Genomic DNA, 20182 nt, shown 5'->3' with positions numbered 1-20182 from the left:
TTGAACCAAAGGACCAAGGTCCTTCTTCAAGGATATGTCTTTGCAATCATTCATCTATTAAAGATGAACACATCACTCTTTAAACCAAAGACCTCAATGTCGCCAACGTGAGCCCATTTGTCTTGCCTGAACTTCTGCATGGATGAGTAGGAAGGTTAAAGTCCCAACACATAACCCTCAGTGTAGCCTTCCAGCGCCCTTCTTCCTTTACCAAATCCTTTCTTCACGTTGAACCTCTCTCCGACAATTGATTACCTCCAGTGCAATGAACAATAAAATGGCTCCTCTCCATCCGTGGGAGTTCCACAGTTGAACAGACTAGCCCAAGGTCTAGGTGGCTGGATATCACCCATCACAGTATCCTCTGGTATATGGAGGGTCCTTAGATGCCTTTCTGAGGGCGCTGATGGTGAACATCAACGAACAAGAAGGAAGAGTGCTTTCAAAGTATCACTCCGACAATTACCAAAAAAAAAAAAAGAAAATATCACTGCGACAGAAAAAGCTCCTCAACAAGCCCATGGACCCAATACCCATAAGACACAAGGCATTCGATTCTTTCGCACATAAGAAAACTTTTTCAGCCAATCTGGATTATGCGGTTCGACCAGATTACTGGTTTAATCTCGGTCCAATAAAGTCACCAAGTTTTCCTTTTCTTTGGGTATAAAGTATAAACAGTCACGTTGGGAAGTCGAGCAAAGTGAGTAAGAATGTAAATTCCTCGAAATAAAGGGGGCGCAGTAAAAATTGGAAACTTATGGTCTTCAGTATATATATAATTCCTTGACACCCTCCCTCTGCCCGCGTTCATATTGCTCTTCCCTAGGGGGGTCGTTGCATGGAGGGAAAGAAACTGACTGTGGAAAAGCAATTCCATTAATCGTCATCGCTTTGCTTCGATCCCTTTCAATTATCGAAATCTTCTACTCCTGAAACCTGACAAAAAACAGAAATTTACGAAACTTTCAGGTGAGCGCTACATCCGATCGTTTCTCCCCCCGCCTTTTTGTGAATATATGTATTCGTGTGAGTTTTTCCTTTATTGATTGATTATTAATTTTCTTGAGTTACTGTAAATTTTGCTGCAATCTGCCTTGAAAGTTAGGGGTTTTTGGGCGGAGAAAACAGTAATGATAGTTAAAGTGTGCGGTTTTGCTTTGATGGTGTTTCCAGTGCCATGACTCAGTGATTATTTGGCTAATTTTCTGTTGCTTCTGGTCTTTTGGGAGTGTGGTTGAGGTACTGTTACTTATATTTTTTGGATAGGGATTTGGTGAGGATTTTGGTTCTCAATGGGCTCGAAGAGTGTTTGCAAGTCTGCTTCCCACAAGCAATTCAAGGATAAAGCGAAGAATAGGTTGGATGATCTTCAGGGTATGTTTACGGATCTACAGCTCGCTAGGAGAGAAAGCCGGACGAGTGATGCTGTTGTTCTGGAGGTGCAAGTTGATCAGATGTTGCGCGAGTGGAAAGCTGAACTCAACGAGTCTTCTCCTGCTTCCTCTTTAATTGTCAGAATTCTTTAATCTAATTTCCACAAATTCGTTGTGTTGATTTTCCTCCTTTATCTCAGAAATCCATCTGCATCTCTCTGAAACGATAGTAATGTGTATTGTGCAGGGTGGTGGTACCGGTTCTTTCTCTTCAGATATTTTCCGTATATTGCAGCGTGTTGAAGAGGAAGATGATGCAACAAGTGCATTAGCACCGCCCCTTCAACCTGAGCCTGACGGTCGAACCATTCAGGCGGGAGATAAAACTGCATTCCAGGAGGTAATTTTTATGTTGTTTTTTTAAAGATTTAATCCATTGTGATTGCTTTGCATCTTATATTTTGTAATGGTGTCCGGAGGTTGCAAGACTTGAGAATTAAAAAAGGGTGATACTGTCAGTAGTAGGAGCTCAAATATGAGTTCTGAGGTTGGATTTCTGTGTTAAAATTACACATTGATCTGTTCAACTCTTATTGGGTCCAAGCCATCTGTGTGCATTCTTGTATGGTAAGACTGTAACTGCAAGAAGTACGCAGTTCGTCCATGTTGTTAGTGACTAGTTTCTAGTGAAAAAAGGATTTTTGTTTAAATTAAACAAACTGCTTCTAACTAATATTTTAGCCAAGTTACTTTTTTGATAAATAAACAAAAGATAACAGAAGACTGTAACAACAATGGTAATGTCTATGATAAATAGTTATTCATGCATAAAGATTGACCCCAGCATGCCACTTTTTTTTTTTTTTTTTTTTTTTCACTTCACTTGTGTGGTGGGTAGTAAGGTGACCTTATGATTACAGGTTTGAGTCAAAAAAGGTTTAAGTGGGAGTAAAAGGCTGCTTAAATTATGACGCTCTGCAGATTCTAGGGCTGTGGAGTCTTATGCATTGGGTACACCTTTTTTTATTTTCTTTTGTTAAATAATTGTAAGGGAATGAAAGAATTGGATCCTGAGGCTTTTCGACAGCATGTGCTTGTCACCTTTGTTTTACTAATGGCAACATGTGGTAGATATCATAAGCAGTTAACTTGGTGAGTCAAACTTGGTTTTGTCATTATGTTAGCTAATTTACTCCTTTTAGTGGGTTAATGTCTTGATGAAAATAATTTGTTTGAATTAAATAGACCATGGAATTTTCTAACGTGTCCATCAGAGGATGTTTTTTGATGTCTTAACGTGCATAGAATAAGGGAGAAGGAATCCATGACTAGTGCTGGGTGCAAGTCTTGATTTCCCCCTAGGGGCTGTTCTGTCCTTTTATTTATTTTTCCGGTTATTTTGTATTGTGTCCCTGTAATTAACTGATACAAGGACACAATACATTAACTGACATGTATATTTAATGCGTTGGGCAGTCTCAATAAAACTTTGTGACTCCTATGGTTTCAGCCACTTCTTTTCTTCTTCTTTTTCTCCTTTATTTTATTGTTTACTTGGTTTCAGAGCTCAATCCTTGAAAATCAAATTGACTCTGGTTTGATTTTGTTCGATGTAATAGTTCCTTTTTTCTGTTTGACTGTTATGTGTTTCACTCAGTTGTTGTGCCTACACTTGGAGGGGTGGGTTTCCCCCCCTGGTTTGCTGTGTTTTAGTTCAAATGCAATGAGGATTGATCAAATCTTGATGATCAATTAGTCTTTTGGAGAGAATGGTTCAAGACATCTGATGTAAACCCAGGTCTAGGGCTAAGGGTATTTTAGTAACTTCCCTAAATCTATGGGCTGCCCAGGAAATCCAGCAAAGGGGAAGGCTGATTTAGGGCCTTTAGGGTATTCTTGAAGCTCCCAAACCCTGCTGTAGTAGGTATTTCAGATCTGAAAATTGAACTAAAAGTCAAAATTAGGATTAGGGTAGATTCAGCTAGGGTTAGGGAAGGGATGTTACCTTGCTGTCCTGCAGTTTTGGGATTGATGGTGTTGCTGTTCTGCAACTTCAGAATTTAATTTTAGTGACTCAAGGACAGGGGTATGTCTGAAAATTAAAAACTTAGGGTTTTTCAGAAGGCTAGAGTTCTGCAGAATTTCTCAAGGAAGAAGATGAAGTGCAGGATTTTTCTAGGTCAAGGAAACTTGGCTGTTTTGGGGAAATAGCCTTAGGGTTACAGCCTAGGGCTAGATGCGATCCTAGGGAAAGAGAAAAGAGGTCTAAAAGGGGCTAGTGAAGAGGGTTTAACAGGAGTGGGGGTTGCTGCTATTGCAGGGAAGAAAGGGGACAGGTGGGGGCTTGCTGGAACAGAAGGGGAAGGGAGTGAGAGAGGTTGTGATGGGAGAGGGGATATTCTATGGGGCCACACAAGGGAAGGAAAGGGTAGGGCAGGTCTGTGGGAGAGAGAGGAGGCAGGGAATGGGGGTGGGGGCTTCTTTTACTTGAGTGCTAGGAATGGTTGTTGGCTGCCTTAGTGATTGCTTGTAAACTGCTGGAATGGAGAAGAAGAATCTTGAACTTGGAACAATTTTATTCAACCAGGGCCCCCTCAACTAGGAAACCCTGATCCCAAAACTCAACAATTTTATTAATTATCAAAATTGAAAAGTTACTTAGAATGCTTGGCTATTCATAGCCTTCAGATATTCTTACCTGGGTGTGAATCCTTAATAGACAAGGATCCCACCACTTGACCAAAACTCTTAAATTGGAATCTAATTACTGAAAAGATCTCAACCCTTGATTTGGAATCTACTAAAAGACACATGCTAATAACTAGATTTTACGTTAACTTAAATAAGCACATCCTAATTTAAGATAGCCTAGGACTCAACCAAATAACTTTGAATCAAACTAAAACTCCCTAAACCAAACCGAACTCAACTTAACTTACTGATGTAAACTTGAATAAAATTTTGAAATATTCGGGAAATAATTCCAGACCCAAAAAGGGGGGCAAAATGCCAAATACATCCCCTAATAGAGATTCAGTCATGTTAGGGAGGCTTCTTGGAGCCCTCTTGGGGGCCCCACTTGAGGTTTCGGCTGGGGGGGTCCTTGTGTTGACATTAGCATGCGTGAGCAGTGATTGTTCCCACCCCCCCAACCCCAGGTGCAGAGGAGAATAGAGATTGATTATTTTGATTGGGTTTTGAATTTGTGTGCATGTTTTTGGAATTGATTTCTACTTGGAAGGTGCTGCTGGTTGGGTCATCCACAATAATTGGTGCCAATTTTTTGGTTTGCTTTGTTTGGTAAGTGCAAATTTGAAGGGTCTTGGTAGGGATTGATTTTTTTTTTGTTAGGGTTTTGATGTCAATCAATTTTCGTTTGGTGCCTTAGACATGTTAGAGATTTTGGACAGGATTTTGACGAAGATTGATATTATGGTGAGGGTTTTGGCAGAGATCAACTTTTGTTTGGTGTGATAGGTTTGTCTGAATTTTGGCAGTCAGAATATGGTGGCTGAGTGGTATCCTCAACCCTTATAAAACCACAGAGAAAAACTTTTGGGACTCCCAATTTTTATTGATGGAAGAAGATTGTGTAATTAGTTTTAACCAGTCATGAGCTATAGGTTCATCTAACAAAGGTGAAATCTGCTGAATACACCACATGGGATACTGTTGATGCTCAAATTCTAGCACAGCTTCTAACTCAATGGATAGTTTTATCGGTGACCTGGTTTACTCCATTGATACTGTTTAGGAGTTTTTGGAATATAACTGACTACCATTTTGTTTGAGAAAAGCTAAGACAGTTAATTATTTCTACAAGCCATGTTCGCATATGAGAACAGCTTGCATATGTTTTTACCAATTCACTTATTTGCAGTGGAGTTGGTTTAATATAGCGAGGCATCGTTAACATATATGCTCCATCTTGGGGGAAGTGTTAGAAGTTTTGGAATAAGGGGATTGAATCATGACTAAACCTAGGTGCAAGTCACAATTTTCCTCTGGGCCTTTTTTGTACTTTTTGTAATATTTCTGTTATTTCTGATTGTGTACCTGTATTAGGTAACTATATATAATCAATAGATTGGAACGGCTCAAGGTTTTGAGTCCTACATTAATTGTCACTTTGCTTCTTCCCTTTTTTTATTAGAACTTTTTACATGAGTCCCCTCTGTTTCCATTGGAAACAAGGCGTAACCCTCCAAAATCAAAACCTTACAAAGACCCCCTCCATACTTCACACAGTTATTGACATGTTAACTTGAAATGCGATTTTATATTTTTGCACTCACTTAAAACTACTCTATCCTAAAAACTAATCCTTCTTTAGAATCTCACCTTTAATAGATGTGAAGAAATACTCTCTTCACCTATCTTCAAATCCCAAAACAAGCACTTCCACCAGAAAATGAAAGGTAAAAAGAATTAGAAAAATTGATAAAAAGAAAAAACACTCATTGGTTCAATCTTCCATGAACACTGTAACTTTCGAAAGCCCAGATAAAGAGATCTTTGAGGAGGAACAATGGTGGAAAACACTCCAAAAAATTGGTTTCTTCAAGGTTTTGGTAAAAAGGGGGGTTTGCTGTCACAGCCCATTGCTATCAAGGTGAAGCTGGGGTTGAAGATTGTAGGGAAGAAAATCACGGAGGCTGGAGGTGCCGTTGTCCTTACAACTTTAAGGGGTATTTCTTCTATTATTCTTCTTATTTTTATTTTATTTTATTTATTTATTTATTTTGATCCTCAAGTTGAGTTCCTAATGGAAGTTAATGAGATGTTTCTACTATTTATTTACAGTTATATTCTGGTTGAGAATTTCCCAATCCAGAATGATGGTCTGAAACGTGAAAATGATTTTGAGTTTGATCTTGAAAATGTTATTGTCTCTGAACTATTGTCAAGGGTGGAGGAACAGAAACCATTGAAATCTCTGTACCAATAAGTATTGCAATCAGAAAGAAAATTTGTACCTAAGTCTTTGTTTTTGTTTCCTGGGTATTATGATTTATTTTCACTAATATAAACAAGTTGGTTCCCAATGCTCCCTTTGACCTGAGATTTATATATTGGGTTTTGTACTTTTAAGTTTCCTCTTTCCCTCTGCGCATTATATCTTTGAATACTTACTAGTCCCTGCTCAGTCCCATCCTCATGCCCTCATCATCGGTTCCTTGTCTTTCCTTATCCTCTCTATCTCAGCAATTTCCCTCCCTTTCAACTACTTGTATGAAGTATTCTTAGTGGGTAGAACAACTTTCTAGGTTGATTATTCTTGAAGGGCAGGCAACTTCACATGCAAGTTAGGTGTGTTTGTAATTTTGGTCAGGTTGTGTGGGGTTGTTAGTGATTGTGGTTCATTTTTGAGAATCAAAGTTAAGTGAGTGGGTATTATGGTCATTTTACTCTTTGGGGGGGGGGGGGGGAGTTAATATGGGCATATTGAAAAATTAATTTGAATTTAAATGACTGGTTATGTTCGACCACTAATGGCTTGAAGTATGGAGTGGGTCATTCTAAGGTTTTGATTTTGAGGGAGGTGCACCCTTTTCCATTGGAAATGGAGGGGGTGCTCATAGGAAACTATTTATTTATTTTCACTATTGTTATAAATTATCTACAAGAAAATGTGTTTGTGACAGGATGTGGTTGTCACCTCTGATAAGCTAGTAGTGTGTAGTGATATACTGATATGTGGTGGTGTTGGTCATCATAATTATTTATAAGGAAGTGGTTTTCTGTCCAGGAGTCTCCCCTAGACTAGTACTTCCAAGTGTTCCCATCTCTCCACTGAAAAGCAGAGATGTCTCTTCATTTAAGGAGGAGAGAGTTCGATTCATGGGAGTGCTGGTGTGGACTACACTCTCGAAGGAGTTTGTTTCCCCTTATTTATAAGAGAAAATGATGGAGAAACCCCCAAAATGCACCCTCTACTCACAGACATCCCATTTTAAGTTTCATGAGCACACACCCACCGGAGTTGGGCATGCTTTTGACACGTTAATCCAATCTGTTAGTGAATTCCATTAAATCATCTTTAGGTCTTTTTAAATTCTGAAACTGTATTCTTCTTCTTCTTCCTTCTGCTACTTCTCCTACATGTTTCTTCTTCAGTTCTTATCAACACATTAAGAAAATGCAAGAGATCTTTCATCAAGGTTTCAAAAATCCTCAATCTTGAACTCTATCCACAATTTTGATGATGATATGAATGATATTCAATTTATTTTTAACTTTAATCATTTGAATGCTTAAACACCATTACTATATTCTAATGGGGGGAATGTTTTTTTAATTAGAATCAGAGATGAATCATGAAGTCTGAGCATGGCTTCATCATTTTTTACAGCCAATTAGGAAGTTTCAAAGCTTAGATCATTCCTACCTTATCCAAGACCTTCAAGCAGTTTAAAGAGACTTAATGTCTCTTTAATTGATCTGCTGTGAAGTGTGAACTTAACCAATCCTGGAGCTGAAGGAGCCACCAGGATGATGATGGTTCACATTCAAGATCAGGTGATAAGTGCCCACATTATTTCAATCGGATTCATGAGAATCTACAACCATGGAAGGAGAGAGGAGGGAGGGTCAAACCGTAAATTTTATTCATCAGAGAGAAAAAGAAGAAAAAGGAGGGAGAAGGGTAACAGGGGAGATGGTGGAGAGGGGAAGGCAGATGGCTAAATTCACGCAGATGACTGGCGCGGTGCTCAGTGCTGGCAAATGCCATGGTTGCCTAAGAGAGTTTCAAGTCTTGAGTTGGAGAGAGAAGTCATGAGCAACTGGGATTTTGAGGGATGAAAGGGAAACACACAAAAAAAATTAAAACAAAGGGAATCTGAATTGTATTGGTGCGTTTAAGAAGTGAAGAAGACAGGTGGAAGAAGTTTTAGCTTAGATGGAATTGCAGTAATGAAGAAGACGAAAGATGGAAGGCCTTCCTGTTTGTGCTCTTCTTTTGCCTTCTCATGGCGGAAGTCCCTTCCTCTTGTGCTTCTTCCAAGAGCTTAATGAGAATTATGGTTCAGTGGATCCCCTGTCTTTCGCCTCCCATTTCTCGACCTGGTTCAAGGGGTAAAGAGAAGAGGAATTGAAGCAGAGAAAAGCATGGAACATTTAGGGAAAGGGGATATAGAATGGTATAAATGTCTTTTCACCTTAATGCTAGCCATCCTATACAAGGGTATAATGGTCTTTTCATCTTTAATACTAATAGTTCTATTAGAACTAGGGAGGTATGCATTTTAAACTTAAAGTGGGTGTAAGCGAGTACAGTAAACATTTTGGGGTGTATCTATCGTTTGCTCTATTTATAATTGTTAACTTGGTCTAGTTAAACTGCTTTGACTTACTATATCAGATAAACACGATCTTTTCTAATTTGTACATCCAAGGTGTGTTACAGTGAGAGGCTTGAGATTTCCCCCCCCCCCCCTCTTTCTTTTTTTGAACTTTTTTACACGTGCAAGTGCTCAGAACGTTAGCAAGTAGGCAAAAGATGATTGGAAGAGTACCTGTTGTTTGAGAGTAAGCACGCAGAATACTTATGACCATCATTATTGACACCTTTACTTATCAGGATTCGGAGACTTGACAATTCTGTAAAGTTTAGATGGTAGATATCGCTAAACTTTAGCAAAATCTTTTGTCCTCCTTAAATCCACCCTGCAAGCTTCATTTTCTTAAATAAAACCGACGGTAGTGTACTATTTAGGTTTATATTCCTGTGCATACTGAAAGGGATATATATATATATATTATCACCATCATAGGAAACGCAAAAAGGATAATCAGTATCTCGTATGGGCTTGTTAACTTGAGAAAGAATAGGGTGAGGAATGAGGGAGAGGAGAGGATGGAAGCCACGACTTAGTTGTGGAGGCTCTGATTTTTCTTATCAGCACTCCTCAAAGTAACTTTACTATTTATAGGTTAATTTACAAGTCTATTCTATATAGGAAAGCATAAACCAATTTCAATTGGTATAAAACTCTTCATTCCTACCACTATTTCCTATCGAGAGTTAGCGCAAAGCACTAACTCTTGATGGATCAATCCTTTCCTAAATTGCCCTTTTCTAACACTCCCCCTCAAGCTGGAGCATGTATATTACTCATGCCCAGCTTGTTACAAATATAGGTAACCCTTGTATTCCCTAGAGCTTTGGTGAACAAATCTGCGAGTTGTTCTCCAGTCCTCACATGCTTGAGGGATATTATGCCTTGTAGTAACTTCTCACGAACAAAGTGGCAATCTACTTCAATATGCTTGGTACGTTCATGAAAGACTGGATTTGATGCTATATGAACCGCAGCTTGATTATCACATCATAACTTCATTGGTGTGTCATCAATAATTCCTAATTCCTGGAGTAATTGTTTTATCCATACCATCTCGCATGTTACCTGTGCCATAGCACGATACTCAGATTCTGCGCTTGATCTTGCTACCACAGTTTGTTTCTTACTCTTCCATGATACAAGATTTCCTCCAATGAATGTGCAGTAGCCTGTAGTTGATCTTCTATCAATAGGTGATCCAGCCCAATCCGCATCGGGAGAATCCTTCTACATTTCTATGTCCATGATTAGTGTAAAGAAGCCCTTGTCCTGGTGCTTTCTTAAGATACCTCAGAATTCGTATTACTGCATCCCAGTGTGATGTTCGTGGGGCAGACAAAAATTGACTCACAACATTGACAGGAAAGGCAATGTCAGGTCTAGTCACAGTCAGATAATTCAGCTTCCTAACAAGCCTTCTGTACTTCTCTAGATCATCAAGAATGGTTCCATCTTCTGGCATTAACTTCAAGTTACATTCCATGGGAGTGTCTATGGGTTTTGATCCCAACATTCCTGTTTCAGAAAGCAAATCCAGTACATACTTCTGTTGAGATAAGAAGATGCCCTTTGTTGATTGGGCAACTTCAACTCCTAGAAAATACTTTAACTTGCCCAAGTCTTTGGTCTAAAATTTCTCTTGTAAATAGGTCTTTAACCTATCAATTCTTGAATTGTCATCTCCTGTAATGACAATATCATCAACATAAACTACAAGAAAGATCTTGCCTGCATCAGAGTTTTTAAAGAATACAGAATGATCACTTTCACAACGAGTCATCCCAAATTCTATTACAACAATAGTGAATCGTCCAAACCATGCTCGAGGTGACTGCTTGAGACCATATAATGATTTGCGGAGGCGACAAACCTTATTCTTCTCCCCCTGAGCAACAAACCCAGGTGGTTGCTCCATATACACTTCCTCATGTAAATCTCCATGAAGGAAGGCATTCTTCACATCCAACTGAAACAAGGGCCACTTGTATATAGCGGCAAGAGAGATTAAAATACGGATGGAAGTAAGCTTGGCAACAGGCGAAAAAGTATCAACATAATCTATGCCATAAACTTGAGCATAGCCCTTTGCAACGAGACGAGCTTTCAGACGAGCTAAAGAATCATCAGGATTAACTTTCACAGTGAATATCCACCTACAACCAATAGCTGTCTTTCCTGAGGGTAAAGGCACAAGATCCCAAGTCTGATTGTCTTCTAAGGCTTGTAATTCTTCTTTCATTGCATCGACCCACCTAGGATTAGACAAGGCTTCAAGAACATTCTTAGGAATAGGATAAGTCTCGATAGTAGATAGAGCAGTAGAGAACCCAGGTGATAAAGTAGAATATGAAATAAAGTTAGAGATGGGATACTGAACACAAGAACGAGTATCCTTCCGAAGAGCAATGGGAATAGCAAGGTCAGATTTGGCAGGAATGTCCGCAGGATCAACAGACGAAGTCGGCACAGAGGTAGAGACCGTAGGTGCAGAGGGGGGAGCTGGTGGTTTTGGCCGACGCATGTACACTTTGGTGATGTCGGCCAGAGGTGGAGGAGAAGGAACTGTACCCTGTGGAGACACACTTTGAAAAATACATAGATCATCATTTAGGTCAGTTAAACTATGAGATTCAGTGGAAAAAGAATTTGACTCAAAAAATGACACATCTGCAGTAACAAAATATCTTTGTAAGTCATAAGAATAACAACGATATCCCTTTTGAGTGCGAGAGTACCCCACAAAAATACACTTAAGTGCACGAGGATCAAGTTTAGAGATCCCTGTGGGCGATGATTACGAATGTAACACACACAACCAAATACGCGAGGAGGTAAAGTAAATAAGGGAGATGAAGGAAATAAGAGAGAATGAGGAATGCCACCTTTTAAGACAGATGAAGGCATCCTGTTAATAAGATAACAAGCAGTTGAAACTGCATCAACCCAAAAGGATTTAGGAACCTTCATCTCAAATAAGAGAGAACGAGTGACCTCCAATAAGTGTCTATTTTTTCTTTCTGCAACCCCATTTTGTTGAGTAGTGTCGACTCATGAGGATTGGTGAAGAATCCCATTAGAAGCCATAAATTTACAAAAAGGATCAGAGAAATATTCTTTGGCATTATCACTACGAAAAGTACGAATAGGAACACCAAATTGAGTATGAATTTCAATAACAAAATTGCAAAATATGTCAAATAATTCTGAACGATTTTTCATTAAATAAAGCCAAGTGACTTTTGAAAAATCATCCACAAATGTAACAAAGTATCTATAACTTGAAGTAGAACTAACAGGACAGGGTCCCCACACATCAGAATGAACTAGAGAGAAAGGGTGGTCTAATTTGGTATTTATACGAGAAGGAAAACTCACACGATGAAGTTTTCCTAATTGAAAAGACTCACAATCCAACTTTGACAAAGAATGAAAACTTTTATCTACCAATTTTAGGGTTTCTAGAGAGGGATGCCCCAACCAACAATGTATTTGATGGGGGATGGAAATACTAGAACAAGCAATAGAGGATATCTCCTCGAATAGATACAACCCCCCAGACATACGGCCTCTACCAAGCATCTTCTTCATCGTAAGATCCTGAAATAAACAATATCCAGGAAATGATTTCACCAAACAATTATTAGTGGAAGTAAATTTAGGAACAGATAATATGTTAAATGGCAAATTAGGTATGTAAAGAACTGAGGGTAGGGTAATGGATAGAGTGAGTTGAATTGTACCCACTCCCTTAACATTGATATGAGAGCCATCAGCAAGTGTAACCAAAGAGGATGATGGAACAAAAGAGGAAAATATATCTGTAGCCCTGGTCATATGATCAGAAGCTCTTGAATCAATGATCCATGGGTGAGATGTGGTTGAAAGGCAAGCAGTAGCATTACCTATCTGAACAAGGGTGGTAGTGGCTAATTGTGGTTGAGTGGCCTGAAACTGAGTGAAACGAATATAATCTTCCTCAGTCATCTTTACAGTCTTACCCTCAGGATGAACTTTAGTAGTTGTAGACGCTGATTCAGAAGTGATAATTGCATTTGCCATGTGTGGGGGCTTCCCATAAAGCTTCCAACAGTATTGTTGAATGTCCTGGACGACCACAATAATGACAAGTCTTAACTTGTCCTGGGCTGTCAGTAGAGTTGTGTGAACCTAGATATTTTTCAGTATTATTTCCTCGAGTTCGTCCTATATTCTGTCCACCATAAGTGCCTCGAGAAACTGTTGCCAAAGCTGAATCTTCTGTAGAGTTATTGGTACTCTCCCTTGCAACATGAAGAACTCTTGAAAATGTGTCAGCTAACGTGGGTACATGATCACTACCAAGAATCTGTGCTCTAACTGCCTCAAACTCTTTTCCAAGACCTCCCAAGAAACCCATAACAGCTAATTGTTCTCTTTGATTTTGCATAGTTTTGACATCAAAGGATATAGGTAGAATAGAGTTTAGTTCTTCATACATTCTTTTAAAATCTGCAAAATATTGGGTAATATCTCTGCCTTTTCTATCTACTCGATAAAATTCCTGGGACAATTCATAGATTCTAGCAGATTATTCTGACCAGAATACAACACATTCAAATACTCCCATAATTCCTTCACAGTTTGTAAGCGAGTAACCAAATCTATAATATTATCGGCCAATGAATTAAACATCTGCCCAAGTATTCGTGCATCAACAATTGCCCAAGTATCATCATCTATGGGTACAGTCTTAGTCAAATGATCTATCTGTCCCCGTCCAATAAGAACAATTTTAACTATAGCCCTCCATTGGTGGAAATTTGATCCACCCTCCAATTTCTTCTCAGTTAACCGATGAGAGGATGAAGAAATAATTTCAGTCATAGTATTTTTACTTGAAGTTTCTCCCATATCCAAACAATTTTAAAATCAAATCCCAGAAACCAAAATCAGAAACCAGAATCAAAGAACCAGAATCAGAATATTCTCATAAACATAAATAAACCAGTTGGACCACTTGAACCAACTTAAAGTCAAACCAAACCAGTAAACCGAGTCATAAAAGATCGATCACTGCTCTCAAACTTCTAACGATCGCTGCTCTCAGACGGTAGAAGTCTCTAGTCTCAAGCAATAGAAGACTCAAACGATATCTCTCGATCGATCGATCTCTCACTCTCTCTTTCTAAACTTCAACCCACAGCCAGAACTGTGATTGATTTCTCTCACTCACTCGATCGATCTCTCTCACTTTCTCTTTCTAAGACAATCGATCGCAGGTAGGATCGATTTCTCTCACTCTCTTTCTAAGACAATCGATCGCAGGTACGATCGATTTCTCTCACTCGACCAATCTCTCTCACTCTCTCTTTCTGAACTTCAACTTGTTTCCCACCCACAGCAAAAACCAGCAGATCCGACAGACATTCTCAGCCTCAAATCATAAAACAAAAAGATCTCAGTAAATCACAGTTTATTCGTACCTGAAAAATGCAGATTCGACATCAATTGTGGACAAGATCTTCAACGAAGACAAGCTGCAAGTGCAGTGTAAGGTGCTGCATCCCTTTAATTGCTGGAAACGACTCTCACACTAGGTACGGTTTCTTTCCTTTCTATAGAATCAACTGGTTTCCCTAATACCATGTTAACTTGAGAAAAAATAGGGTGAGGAATGAGGGAGAGGAGAGGATGGAAGCCACGACTTAAGTTGTGGAGGCTCTGATTTTTCTTATCAGCACTCCTCAAAGTAACTTTACTATTTATAGGTTAATTTACAAGTCTATTCTATATAGGAAAGCATAAACCAATTTCAATTGGTATAAAACTCTTCATTCCTACCACTATTTCCTATCGAGAGTTAGCGCAAAGCACTAACTCTCGATGGATCAATCCTTTCCTAAATTGCCCTTTTCTAACAGGGCTAAAGTTGAAGCTTTTTGGGGCAGTAGTGGCTCACCACATGGGGCATTTGGCATATGAGGGGAGGTGCTTTCTGTCTTCTTTGCCTCCCTACACCTCTTCCCAAAAGAGGGGGAGAAAAAAAGGAACACACCCAGAAATTAAAAATAAAACACCCACCCACAAAATTTAAAAAAATATATATCTCTGTCAGCTCACCTAGTCAGTCCTCGTTTGTGCTTGGATGCTAATTTTCCTTTGGGTGGCTAGAATCATGTGGTGTGTGGTGAAGAAAGGGGACCTCCGTAGCTTACGAATTTGGATGTTTGGATTGCATCCTGGTGTAATGACTTGTTACCTAGGTAATTGGGATATCTCCTTCACAGCTTTTGAATTTGTGTTTCTGAGCTCGAGAGAGGATACCATTCACATAGATGGGGCAATAAAATCCTGGTCTTCTTCCTTCTTCTCAATAAAAGTAGGCTGCTGTTGGTCATAGATTTTCATAGAAATTCATTTTGAAAGAAAAAAAGACAAATTCTTGGCATAATATAACAGAGATGGCTTTAGGAAATATAGTCAAGAATGATAATGTCTGGAAAGATTTATAAAATGAAAAATCATTGAAGTTAGAATAGGTCTGCTACTAATAATCAGTAACTACAAGTCCTAAAATATTATATAATGGCATTACTTTTTTGGCTCTATGATTTCCCAAACTGATGTAGATGACTGGATCATATGTAGTTGTGGGAAAAAGCCCAAAAACAGCTCAGTGTAGTTGTGTGATTTTAACTGCTGTGGTAACCAGCCTGGTCTGATGATGGTGGCCTCGCTCATTGTTGTTTTGATGGACCAAATTCTAATTTTGAGGAGCATGTCATAAGGAATGAACGACTGTCCAAGTTCATCACCACTATGGTCTAGCAGCCACTAAGGTTGTGCTTGGTAAGTTGGTCAAGTGCTCGCTGAATTCTTGGTCATGGATTCAAGCCTTGGAGCCAGCCTATGTGGAAATAGGAGTAAGGCTGCATATATTTGACCCTCCCTAGACCCTAATAAGTGCGGGAGTCTAGTGTACCATGTATGGTCTTTTTATATGGATCAATCATGGGTCCTATGGACAGCTAGTTGGGAGATAGAGACTGAAGATTAATTGACAATGGAAGAGGCTTACATAGCTGTGTTAATTCCTAGAATTAGGATGCTCTATTTAGGATTCAAATTTGTGGGGCATCTTGTTCTACCTCAGGACTGTTGCTGGATTTCAGTAGCCAATGGATTGAAAAATGAAAAAAAAATTGGGTTTGAAACCATGATATGTCGTGAGATACTGTTAGAAAGGTGAGAGTGTGAGATGCCCCGGTTGAAATTCCAGCCCTACCTATGCCTATCCCCCTGGCTCTGTCCATCCATCTTTTCCACTGTTTTGGTTATGGTTCTATTCAATATTGTGCAAAGCAGACATCAACTGGCTGAAGAAAGCCCTATGTGGTTGCTCTTCTTCATTGAAGACTTTACAATCCTCTTATAGAATTAGTTGGGGCCCAACTTGTTCTACATTACAAACAAATTGAAGGAATAAAGATCTCTACTTCAGTAGTAAAGATTGCTCCAGTGTGACCAAGTAGTAATGGGTTTGAATCTAGAAAACACATTTTCTATGGAAATAGGGGTAAGACTGCATACATGTGATGATATTGTCACTATAGTAGATGACAATTCAGAAGTCCAGAAGTTGAAGGTGCATTTATAGCAGAAATTTCAGTTAAAATGTTTTCAAACTAACCCAGACTGGAAAGGAATTTTTCTTTCACAGGTGAAAGCATACTAGTGATGATCTTTCTGAGACAGGATTATTAGGATTTAACTCTCTAGATACTCTCATGGATTTCAATATAAAGCTTACATTTTTAATATTTAATCTTGTTTTCAAAGGCTAATTCAGCTAGACCAGAAATTCGAAGATTTTGCTGAAACATTTTATTTCCTTTTGGTTTGTTTTGAAGCAAAATCAGCTATTTTGGGGTAAAATGCTGAACTAACCAAAGAGAGACAGCATTTTGGACCAAAATTTTGAAAGTAGTAGACTAAGAACCTGAAATTTCAAGATATTGTATTTTAATTTTGTCAATGCGGCTTGTACTTAATTTGGTTTCATTGACATATCCTCAATTTTTTTTATTCAGTAAAAATTTGAGTTGTGCTTACAACTGGTAGTGGTTATGTTCTTAGTGATCATGAGGAAGTTACTGAGATTTGTTGGAAACTGAATTATTTGACTGACTCGACTAGACCCGATATTGCCATTCTTGATAAGAGTCATGAGTCAGCTTTTGTCTGCTGCTCAGACGTGTCATTGGGACGATGTTATAGGTCCTGAGGTCTCTCAGGAAGGCTCTTGGACATGGTTATTTGACTCGGATCATAACCATGAACAACAGGTTGAGGAATTTCAGATGCCTACCAGGTTGATCTCTTGTTGAAAAAGGTTAATTTTAAGTTACTGAACATTTGTTGGAGAGATTCTTGTGTTATGGAAGAACAATAGGTAGAATCTTGTGTCATGGAAAGGCAAGAAGCAGCTGGTTGTGGCTTAATCCAATGTAGTTAATGTGTCTGCCATGGCATATGTTTCATAAAAGCTGATGTAGGTAAAACAATTGTTGATTGAGCTTGGGCGTACAGATGATTCTCCTATGAAACCATGGTTTGTTTATGAAACTGCTATTCATATTGCTTCAATCATCTTTTTCATGAAAGAACGAATTGCATTGAACTAGATCGTCACATTGATTGAAAGAAATTGCAACAAGGACTCATTTCTCTTGGTCATTTTTGTAGGAGAGAAACTTGTATATTTATTTCTGAAGTTTTTGGGGAGCGGTAGAGTGGATTTATGCTTGTACAAAGTTAGCATGAGTAATGTCTATGCTGTATCTTAGGGGGAGGTGTTTGTTGTTTTTTTTGTCTTGGTTCCAGTCTATAGTAGTTTTAGCTTATTCCCTGTTTTGTTTTTTAATATGTATATTTGCTAGTGGGATATCCAACACTAAGTGGAAAACTCTCAAGGGTTACAAAACGCATCAGGTCTCACTGTTCCTTTCTTTGCTTCTTGTTTTTCTTGCTTCTTCTTCTTATGCCTTTCTGCAAACTCCTATTCCATATGATAGTTGAACCTCCACACTTAAAAATAGGTAATATGACTGGATACATGAACCCAATGGAGCACAAGTTTCTTAGTTCTTCAAGATAAAGATAAAATAGTAAATTTCTATGAAGTGCTGTTTTCCAATGGATGATCACCTTAAACGAAAGTGAAATTGTTTTAATATGTGTTTATATTTCTTTAGGTTAATATATTATACTTATTTGCAGTTGCATTTTGTGTTAAAGTTGGAAATGTAACATTAGTCGCATAATTGGCTTTGCTTGCAGGATTGTTTTGCAAATCAAGGGCCAGATGACTGTGGGTTTCAAGGGATTGATCCATGCAATGATGATGCACTAGGGGTGCATAATACATTAATCCATAATTTGGAAGTGGCTACTCACCCCTATCAACTGTTTGATTTGGATCAAGAATTTGACCCTAACCTTTTCATTGGACCTAATGGTATTGGACAGTATGGAGAGGAGGATGTTCCAGGAAGTTCTGGCATTCTTACCACAAGTATCTGCCCACCCCCATCTGCCTTCTTGGGACCGAAATGTGCACTTTGGGATTGCGCCAGACCCGCTCTGGGGTCAGGTTGGTATCAAGACTACTGTGACATCTTTCATGCAACCCTTGCACTGAATGAAGGTCCTCCAGGTATGACTCCAGTTCTGCGACCATTTGGTATTGGTCTAAAGGATGGTCCCCTTTTTGCTGCTCTTGCTGCAAAAACACAAGGAAAGAATGTGGGTATTCCAGAGTGTGAAGGTGCTGCAACTACGAAGTCCCCATGGAAAAATACTGGTAAGCTTTGTTGTGCCCTTGTTGTAATTCTTGTGCATGTACTGTGCATTCTGGTCTTGCATCTCTGATTGACATGTTGTTGAGTGAGAACATAAAGACTTTGGTCTAACTAATCACTTTTTTTATGATGCAGAACTATTTGATCTTTTCGTGCTTGAAGGTGAGACGATTAGGGAATGGCTTTTTTTTGATAAACCTCGAAGAGCATTTGAGAGTGGTAACAGAAAGCAGCGTTCATTGCCTGATTACAATGGACGTGGTTGGCATGAGTCCAGGAAGCAGGTGATGAAGGAGTATGGGGGCCTTAAGAGGTCTTACTACATGGATCCACAACCACTGAACAATTTTGAGTGGCACCTGTATGAATATGAGATCAACAACTGTGGTGCTTGTGCATTGTATAGGTTAGAACTCAAGCTTGTTGATGGAAAGAAAACACCCAAAGGAAAAGTATCAACTGACTCACTTGCCGATCTGCAGAAGCGGATGGGACAGCTGACTGCTGAGTTCCCTGTGGATAATAAACAATGTGTTAAACATAGGGAGGAAGTTAATCTGAAGACTGATACTGGGAATGCTTACTCTGCCCCAGACCAGATTGCTCCAACAAATGAGACATTTGGTTATGGCATGAATGCTCCATATTGTTATAAGGGTAGGGGGAAAGTTAAGCAGAAGACTGATGCTGGAAATGCCCATTCTGCTCCAGACCTGATTGCTCCAACAAATGAGACATTTGGTTATGGCATGAATGGTCCTTATAGTTATCTTGTAGAGAATTTGAGTGGCCACCATGGTACATAATGGAGGAAAGTTCGCTGCATGTGGAAGCAAATAGCATTGTGAAAGTAAGATTCTTCTTTAGTCCATGATGCTTATCACTGCACATGGAATTTTTGCAATTTCTTTGTAGATCCTCAGTCTTCAGTTCTGATGTTGAATAATATTCACCAAGCCTCAGTATTTTATTGCACGGCATTGTGCATGGTTGTTAATCGTCTAGGAGTTTGTGTTATTAACCTAGATGCTGCAGCATCCTCTGACCATGGAAGGCGATTACTTGCAGAAAAAAACCGAGTGTATTTAGGTGGTGTATTAGCAATCCATGCGGTTCAAGGGTGAATGCTGCTAATGGAACAGTTTCAAGAACTGTGTTGGATGAAGAAGCAAGTACAGCTTATAGTTACTTTCCTCAGGTTGCATGTCTTCAGCATTTGTCATGTCCATATGTATGTAGTTTCAACACTGCTTCAGAAGGTATTCATTGAAGATTTTAGTGCTCTTGGTTATGAGCATTTAACTTCAACCGACAGTTTATCCAGAAACATGTTCAGGGGTTAAACATGCTTTCTTAGCTCGTTATTGATATAAAAAAGAAATGGTCTCTCTGTACTTCTTTATTGCCCCCAGACCCTGCGAAGTGCGGGAGCCTAGTGCATTGGGTATGGCCTATGACTTAACTTCTCATATTTGGTTCTTATAGAACTCCGAACTGGAAGGGTTCTGCTTCAGTAATGGTATCTGTTCCATATGTTGAATGTAGCTCCCATTTCCTTCTTTTCATTTTTATTCAACAGAGATTGTGGATTATGGTGTATGATATGTCACAGCTTATTGACACA

At 39.0% G+C, this 20182-nt stretch overlaps 1 protein-coding gene across 1 annotated transcript; it reads left to right on the top strand.

The window, feature by feature from the left end:
* Positions 1–815: 815 nt before the first annotated feature.
* On the top strand, positions 816–19408 carry LOC149005008 (transcription factor VOZ1-like). The gene is made up of 5 exons (XM_089167773.1): positions 816–972; positions 1270–1514; positions 1624–1776; positions 18038–18560; positions 18694–19408. Exons 2-5 carry the CDS (start codon positions 1296–1298, stop codon positions 19362–19364), a joined length of 1566 nt encoding a protein of 521 aa, XP_089023899.1. The 5' UTR covers positions 816–972; positions 1270–1295; the 3' UTR covers positions 19365–19408.
* Positions 19409–20182: the final 774 nt, after the last annotated feature.

The sequence above is a fragment of the Hakea prostrata genome, chromosome 9 (assembly GCF_041222555.1).
Source record: "Hakea prostrata isolate BN-2017 chromosome 9, UWA_Hpros_2, whole genome shotgun sequence".
Taxonomy (NCBI): Eukaryota; Viridiplantae; Streptophyta; class Magnoliopsida; order Proteales; family Proteaceae; genus Hakea; species Hakea prostrata.
This window is presented reverse-complemented; position numbering and strand designations above follow the sequence as displayed.